Source organism: Diceros bicornis, chromosome 13 (assembly GCF_020826845.1).
Source record: "Diceros bicornis minor isolate mBicDic1 chromosome 13, mDicBic1.mat.cur, whole genome shotgun sequence".
NCBI lineage: Eukaryota > Metazoa > Chordata > Mammalia > Perissodactyla > Rhinocerotidae > Diceros > Diceros bicornis.
This window is the reverse complement of record NC_080752.1, coordinates 40,864,432-40,873,598: the sequence shown is the minus strand read 5'-3', so window position 1 is coordinate 40,873,598 and position 9,167 is coordinate 40,864,432. Positions and strand designations below refer to the sequence as shown.

The window sequence follows — 9,167 nt, the reverse complement described above, 5'->3', positions numbered from 1 at the left end:
TTCTGATAAAAACACTTAAGCTAGGAATAGAAGTGAATTACCTCAACCTAACAAAGGCCATCTGTGAAAAACCTACAGATAACAGCATACTTAATGGTGAAAGACTGGTTACTTCTCCCCAAGATCAAGAAGACAAATGTCTGCTCCTACCACTTCTATTCAAAATAGTACTGGAAGTTCTAGCCAGAGCAATTAGGCAAGAAAGAGAAATAAAAAGCATCCAAATTGTAAAGGAAGAAGTAAAATTATCTCTATTCACAGATGACATGATCTTATACGTAGAAACTCTTAAGATCTTATGCAAAAAAACTGTTAGAGCTAATAAACAGATTCAGCAAAGTTGCAGGATACAAAATGTACACACAAAAATCAGTTGCATTTCTATATACTAACAATGAACAACCCGAAAAGGAAATTAAGAAAACAATTCCATTTATAATAGCATCAAAAAGAATAAAATACTTAGGAATAAATTTAACAAAAAAAGTACAAGACTTGCACAATGAAAATTACAAAATTTCATTGAAAAAAATTAAAGAAGACCAAAATAAATGGAAAGACATTCCATGTTCATGAATCAGAAGACTTAATATTATTAAGATGGCAGTAGTCCCCAAAATGATCTACAGGTTCAATGCAATCCCTATCAAAATATCAGCTGCCTTTTTTTGCAGAATTGACAAGCTAATCTTAAAATTCATATGGAGATGTAAGGAATCAAGAATAGCCAAAATATCTTGAAAAAGAAAAAAAAAAAAGATGGAGGACTGGACAAAGTTGGAGGACTCACACTTCCAGATTTCAAAACTTACTACATATCTAGACACTGTGGTACTGGCATAAGACTAGAAATATAAATCAATGGAATAGAATTCAGAGTCCAGAATAAACTCTGGACTTAAATAATCTGGACATAAATTAATTTATGGTCAATTAATTTTTGATAAGGGTACTAAGACAATTCGATGGGGGAAAAATAATCTTTTCAACAAATTGTGCTGGGACAATTGGATATCCACATGCAAAAGAATGAAGTTGGACCCCTATCTCACACCATATACAAAAATCAATTCAAAGTGGGTCATATACCTGAATGTAAGAGCTAAAATGATAAAACTTTTACAAGAAAACAAAGGAGTAAATCTTCATGACCTTGGGTTAGGCAATAGTTTCTTAGATATGATAACAAAAGTGCAAGTGACAAAAGAAAAAAATAGGTAAATTGGGCTTCATCAAAATTAAGAACTTTTGTGCTGCAAAAGACACCATCAAGACAGTGAAAAGAGAGCCCACAGAAAGGGAGAAAATGTTTACAAATCATATACCTGATTAAGGGGCCAGAATAGATAAAGAACTCTTATAACTCAACAATAAAATAAAACCCCAGGGGCTGGCCTGGTGGCATAGTGGCTGGGTTCGCATGCTTTGTTTTGGCGGTCCAGGGTTCCCAGGTTTGGATCCTGGGCATCGACCTACACACCACTCATGAAGCCGTGCCATGGTGGCGTCCCACATACAAAAATAAAGGAAGATTGGCACAGATGTTAGCTCAGAGCCAACCTTCCTCACCAAAAAAAAAAAAACCAAACCCAAATGACCCAATTTAAAAAGAGGCAAAGAATTTGAATTGACATTTTTTCAAAAATGGTATAAAAATGGCCAATATGCACATGAAAAGATACTCAACATCATTAGTCATTAGGGAAATTCAAATTGAAACCACAGTGAGATATCACTTCATAACCATGGCTGCAGGATGGCTATAATCAAAGAGATGGACAATAAAATGTTAGCAAGGATGTGGAGAACTTGGAACCCTCATACGTTGCTGGTGGAAATGTAAAATGGTGCAGCCACTTCAGAAAACAGTTTGGCATTTCCTCAAAAGATTAAACAGAGTTATCACATGATGCAGCAATTCCACTCCTAAGGTACATGACCAAGAGAATTGAAAACTTATGTCTACACCAAACTTGTACACAAATGTTCACAGCAGCATTATTCATAATAACAAAAGAGTAGAAACTCAAATGTCCTACAGCTGATGAATGGAAAAACAAAATGTGGTATACCCATATAATGGAATATTACTCCGCCATAAAAAGGAATGGATACTGTTTCATACTACAACATTGATGAACTTTGAAAACATTAAGCTAAGTGAAAGAACCAGTCATAAAAGGCCTCATATTGCATGACTCCATTTATATGACATGTCCAGAATAGGCAAGTCCATAGAGACAAAAAGTAGATTAGTGGTTGCCAGGGGCTGGGGAGAGGGGGCACTGGGAAGTGTCTGCTAATGGGCATGGAGCTTCTTTTGGGGGTGATGAACATTTTCTGGGATTTTATAGTGGTGATGGCTGCACAAATCTGTGAATATACTAAAAATTACTGCATTGTATACTTTAAAAGGGTGAACTTGATGGTATGTGAATTATATCTCAATAAAGCTGTTATTTACATAAAGGCAAGCCACAAGATGACAAAGGACTTATATCCAAAATGTATGTAAAACTCCTACAAGTCAATAATGAAAAAGGAAGACAACCAAATACAAAAAATGGACAGAAATGGAAAATTAACTTCATAAAAGATGACATCTAAATGGCCAATAAATAGGGGCCGGCCCGGTGGCGCAAGCGGTTAAGTGCGCTCGCTCCACTGCGGCAGCACGAGTTTCACTGGTTCGGATCCCAGGCGCGCACCGACGCACCGCTTGGCAAGCCATGCTGTGGCGGGATCCCATATAAAGTGGAGGAAGATGGGCAGAGATGTTAGCACAGGGCCAGTCTTCCTCAGCAAAAAAAGAGGAGGATTGGCAGATGTTAGCTCAGGTCTGATCTTCCTCACACACAAAAATAAATAAATAAATAAATAAATGGCCAATAAATATATGAAAAAGGGATCAGTTCCATTAATCATCAGGGAATACAAATTAAAACCACAATGAGAGACCACTGCACACACATCAGAATGACTGAAATTAAAGAATCAGAAAATATCCTAGTATTTGATTCCAGTGGATTCCAGCGGAGCTCTTATCTACTGCTGTGGGGATGTAAATTGGTACAACTCTTGGGAAAACTGTTTGGCACTATTGACTAAGGCTGAATAGACACATACCCTGTGACCTAGCAATTACTCTACTAGAAATATTCCCAACAGAAATATATATATGATCACCAAATTGTTCATAGCAGTACTTCTTGTCACAGACCCAAATTGGAAACAACTTTTATGTACATCAAACAGTAGAATGAATAAATAAAATGTAGTTATAGTCACATTATGAAATACTACCACAATGAGAATGAATGATCTTCAATTACAGGTGACAATACGAACAAATATTACGAACACCGTGTTGTGCCAAAGAAGCCAGAAGCAAAGGAGTTTACACTATAATTCTAGTTATGGACAAAATTGTTCTATAGTGGTAAAAGTAAGGATAGTGTTTACCCTTTGTGGGAGGTGAGCAGGATAGGAAGAGGAAAAGGGAGGCTTCTGGGATGCTGTTAATGCTTTATTTCTTCATTTTCATGCTGGTTACACAAGTGTGCTCAGTTTCTGAACATTTTTTGAGCTGCACACACACGTGTGTTGTACTTCAATAGAAAAACTTTACTTAAAAAAATCCTACCCATTCTTCCAGATTCTTTTAAAATACTCCCTCATTAACATTCACAAAGTCTCTGGGGTATGTGTAATTGAAGCCAACTCTATCTTCTCTATGATTCCACAGCACTTTGTGGATTCTTTGATCACTTCGCCTCACCGAGAAGCAAGAGCTTTGGAGACCTGGGTACCAGTGCCAGCCACTTCCCAGATGAGTGGCCATGAGCAAGTCCCCCACAGCCATAGAGTTATTAGCTACAAGCAGCAGGAAGTGACTGCTGATTTAAGCAGAAAAGGGAACCACGTAGTTGCTGGAATCTCCAGAAGGCCAGAACCAGGCTCAGAGGTATGCTGCCAGGTACAATGCAGAAGATCATACTGAAGAACTGGTTTGGTACAGACACCGTTACTGTTGTTGTCAGGCATAGCTCACATTGCCAACTCCATAGTCACTGGGTCTGGACTCAAGAATGACCCCACCATTACTGCTAGAACCCCTGACGTCACTGCCTCTTGAAATGGAGGGTGCCAACACAACTGCCACCAGAGCAAGTTCTGTATAGTTCCTGTTTTTTGATGTTACCAACTTCTGGATTCAAAGTCCATGGCAGGACTGTCTGATTGGCAGAGCCTAGGTCAGGCGCCCTCACCCTAGCTGCAAAGGACTCTGGGAAAATGAGTGTCTGGCCTTTCCTGCTTTTATAGCAGGAGATAATTCTGCCTCTTAAAGTCGAGGACTCCTCAAACACGACAGTGGTCACCAAAAGAATGACAAATGTCCACTGCATCACCTAAGGACAAGTTACCTCCCTGCACCTGTTTCCTCATCCAGAAAATAGAAATAATGATGGCTTCTACACATGCGAGTTGTAATGGTTAAAGGAGCTGGTGGGTATAAAGGGCCCATCATATGCCTGGCACACAGTAGGAGCTTCGTTAATGGTAAACATCATTATTGGTGAGCTGGGTTCCAGTCTAATGTCTCCTACAATCCCAGGGGTCCCCAAGCCTTGACATCTCAGTGACTCTGGTGTTTAACTGTAGGCCGTGAAATGGGATTTCCTTTTGTCTATTTTATCAAGTTAACAAGTTTTCTAACTCACAGGAAGGTCTGTTGACGGCAGCCCACCTTTTCCACCACCCTTTAGAAGCGAGAACGCAACATTTGAAAAGACTCAGGCTTCCCCCACAGGACCATTTACCTTGTCAGGGAAAGGAAGTCTTTAAAAAAGTTATTTGTTAGCTCTAAACTTAATTGAAATCAACTCAACAAATGTTTGATTTAAATCTTTTTATTTTCAGACATTTTCCTTTAAGCCTTTAACATCTTTTATTGATTCAGTGGCCAAGTGAGGCAGCATCTGCTCAGTTAGGGAAGGCACCGTGCTGCAAGATCCCTGTCGCCGGAGACCAGCTGAGACTCCTCGGGAGAAGGGACCATGACTTAGTGCGTTTAGTAGCACCTCAACTTGCACGTAGGAGCCCTTAAAGGATGTTTACTGAGTTAGCTTCATTAGTTAAAAACAAAACACTAAAACTCTTTTATTTGCCTCCCCTTCACCTCTCTACCTCCCCCTCTTTCCTCCGTTTACAAGCCTTCATTTAGCAAAAGAACATTTACTAGAGGAAAATTCCTCCAGTAATTCCAGGAAGATTCCAGTGTGGGCAGAAGAGTCTGGTTTTAGGGCTGAAACATTCCAAACAATTTTTTTTCTTTTTTTAAAGCAGAATACATTTGGGAAACCTAACTCTTTGGAGCTTGAGGCCTTAAAGAAATGGCTTTGCCCTGGTTCAGTGTCGTCCCACTCCTTGCTCCTTGGGCCTAAATGGTAGGGGGAACAAAGCAGGAATCCTTAGAGCTTGGATGGGTTTAGAAAGGGCTACTTTGGCTACAATCATGGAAGCCCAAAGGAGGCTACCAAAGCGGCTGTCCCCACTTTTGTTTTGGAAGCTAGACCCCTAACTTCCACTCACACACATGGATAAGCCTGTCCTCTTGCTCAGCCCACAAATGAATCCAAGTTCGTTGAGCCAGAATAGCGGAAAAAAGTGTCATACAACAAAATGGTAGACTTTGGAGTCAGAGAGACCTGGCTTTGAGTCTTGTCTCTGCAACTTACTAGCTGTGTGACTTTCCGCAAGTACTTTTTCTCTTTGAGTTTGAAATTCTCGTCTGCAAATGGAAAAAATAATACCTCCCAGGTTTATCAGGAAAAATGAATCCTATGAGATAACTTATATGAAAGTGCCTTGCAAAGTGCCTGGTATTTAGTGGATATTTAAACACAGTGGGAGAAAAGATGTCCAGGGAGGAAGAATTTGCCGGTATTTCTCCAGACATATTCAAATGAGTGTTTTCATAGTGGGATGACAGGAGCTGTGTGATCCTGGGTCAGTCCTCTTACCTCCCTGACTCTCATTTTCCCCTCAAAAGGGATTTCTGATCCCAAAAGGGAGAGGCTTCTAGAATTTGAGGTGAAATGTTAGAATGTGTCACTTTCTGTAACAGATTAAAGATTTATTACCTTGTTTCCAAGATGCCTTCAATTGTAAGATGCACGATTGATTAAAAATAGCTTTTTGAGATGGAGGGGAAAAAATACAACTACATTAATGGACTTATCAACTTTAAGACATATTGTGATTTCAGAATCATTAAAATGTGAACAAATGTACGTCTTGCAATTGAAGAAATATTGTAATAACGCCGGCTCCCATTTACTAAGCGTCTGCTGGGTGCCCGGCACTATGCGAGCTGCTTTCCGAAGCCTTTGACTTGTTACAGTAACCCCCTGAGGCAGATGTTACCATTCCCACTTCATGGTTAGGAAACAGAATATGGAGAGGTTGAGTCACTTTTCCAAGGCAACATAACCAGGAGGTAGAGCTTAGAAAGCAGTTCTGCTTAATTCTAAAATGCTTTCCCCCTCGATAAATTGTTCTCCAGGCTGAGAAGTCAAAGAGATCAGCTCTGTACAGAGAAACAGTTTGTGACTGTGGTACTCTGAATATGTCCTGAATCTCTGCAAGGTGACCAGGAAGGGCTTAGGTAACATAAATACAGTTGTAATCTAATCAGTCTCGAAATACTGCTCCTCGGAGGTAAGGTGTTAACTGGAGAGTGAGGATTGCTCAGAATCTAAATAGAGGGGAGCAAAGAAATGAGAACGAGTCAGGGTTAGTCCAGCCCCAGAGGGAGAGGAGGGGCCCTGACCAGCCACCAGGCTCGTTCCAGGCCCACGGACACTGCAACAAGCTTTTGTCCTAGAGGCCATTATTCCTCAAAGGCCCCCTTTCTTTCTACTCTAACTCTTTACTAATGAAGTAGAAACCTTTGAGAAGAATTCAGTTTTTCCCATAACCTTTCTTCAAGAGGGAAAAATGTGCTGACTAATTGTCATGAGCTAGCTGGCGGTCACCTAGTACTGAAACACAAGTTGGTTTTCTAGTTAGTCCAAGTTAGTTGCCCTGTGCCTGATTATGGGATTGAATATTTTGCTCTGCAAAGCTGTGCATATGGCCCTTACTCTGATGTGACCCCAGTGGCAGACTCTGTTGTGACTCCCGACTCCTGACCAGAAGACTCCTGGGCTATGTCTGTCTGTCTGTCTGTCTGTCTAGCTATCGTGTTTGGGGGAAGAGAGCCAAACCCACATCAGTGGATTCCCAACATAGCTCTATGGCATCAGATGACAAAAGAAAGTTCCACAGCTTTTTGGAAGGGTGGCAGCAGGGATGTGGATGTAGTTGGGGAGGGGCAGGGCATGATGGGGGTTGCCTGAAGCATCAGGAATTGCATAAGAGATGCCCCTGTCGACCTGACCAGAAGGGGCTCATAGTGAAGCTGCCAGAGAATGTGCTTCTTGGTCTTGACTGGAGAAGGCTCCTTGGACAGTGGCCGAGATAGCACTAGGGTGGGGTCACCGAGTCTCCACGTGGACGTCAACAGGGCTGAAGGTCACAGTTGCAGGGTGCTGGCTGCTGTTGCTGTTTGGGTCCAGGGCAGAAGGGGAGGCTGGCTTGGGGGCCTTGGGCTCCAGCTCCCGTCTTGTCCTCATTTTCCTGGAATGAGACATGCACATATGCCTGAGTCCTCCCCCTTGTGTGCCCTGGGGAACGGGCTCTGTGATTATGGCTCTGGTGAGGAGATTAATGTAGATCCTCATTAAATCACATTGCTTAATTGCCAGCCACAGAACCTTACAACTGGAAGGGACCTTAGATATCAGCTAGTCTGACCCTTTAATTTTTTGTTTAACCTAGAGTAGATATTTGATTTATTTTTTCCTATTAACGAATTAGTAAAGTGTCAGATATGTAGCTATATTAAAGACAAAATGAAGGCATTACATTTTTTCTGTTCAAAGTTGTAGTGTGAATTAAAATTTGCAGCTTCATTACACTTGCTAAGTTTATTGCCAGAAATATTTAAGAACTTTTTACATAGTTGAGGAGAGAATGTACTTAAAACTAAAATCCTTTCATTTCATATGCCATTAAATTTAATAACTAACAACAATCATTAACACTAATGTCTACATGAGACTTCATCTTGGTGACCTATCATAATTCTTTTTTTAAAATTTCAAATCCTCAGAAAAGTTGCAGAAGTCGTACAATTAATACCCAAATACCCTTCACCGAACAATTCACCAATTGTTAACAATTTGCCACGTTGGCTTTTTTCCCTCTCTCTTTCTCCACTTACACACACGCACATACACACACACAGAGTTTTATTTTTTTTGTGAGGAAGATTAGCCCTCAGCTAACATCTGTTGCCAATCCTCCTCTTTTTTTGCTGAGGAAGATTGGCCCTGCGCTAACATCCGTGCCCATCTTCCTCCACTTCATATGGGACGCCGCCACAGCATGGCTTGACAAGCGGTGCGTCGGTGTGCGCTCGGGACCTGAACCTGCGAACCCCGGACCACCAAAGTGGAGCGCGCACACTTAACTGCTGCACCACCAGTCTGGCCCCCAGAGTTTTTTTTAAATCATGAACTATTTGTGAGTTAGCTGCAAACATCAGGCCACTTCACCCCTCAATACTCCTAAAAACAAGGGCATTCTCCATGTAACCATAACACAATTATCACACTTGGTGGCTCTTCCATTTTCAAGATGACAAAATTGAGGCACAGAGAGTTTAAATGACTGGCCTGCTTTTGACAGACCAATGACTGAACCCAGATTTCTCAATTCCCAGCCCAGGCATCATGGTAAACAGGACGGGTGAGTGAGTCTCTATCCAAATTACAACCTACAAAAGAGGCTCGGAGCTCCAGCAATGATGGAGAGGAATAAAGGGCAGACATGGTTTGATCCCATGTTTGGGATGGACTCAAATTGTAATACCCCAAAGATTTTTAAAAATAATTCATTAAATGTTATTATTATTATTATTATTATTATTATAGGTAGTGATGGGAGTATTTATTTTCTTTGAAACCAGATGGACTGGCTTTAACTCGCAACTCTGCCAACGAGGGCTGCGCAACCTTGGGCATGTTACTTAATCTTTCTGTGCCGTTTTACACCCATAAAAT

General features: G+C 41.0%; 1 protein-coding gene across 2 annotated transcripts in view; it reads right to left on the bottom strand.

Moving 5' to 3' along the window:
- Window positions 1–4,892: 4,892 nt before the first annotated feature.
- The window catches only part of NCMAP (non-compact myelin associated protein), a 41,603-nt gene continuing 37,328 nt past the window's right edge, over window positions 4,893–9,167 (bottom strand). Inside the window, exon 4 of one of the 2 annotated variants that reach the window (XM_058553242.1) lies at window positions 4,893–7,680. In XM_058553242.1, the coding sequence (XP_058409225.1) occupies window positions 7,539–7,680 (142 nt within the window). In that variant the 3' untranslated portion in view covers window positions 4,893–7,538. The remainder of the gene's footprint in view (window positions 7,681–9,167) is intronic. The other variant, XM_058553243.1, reaches the window with a different exon arrangement.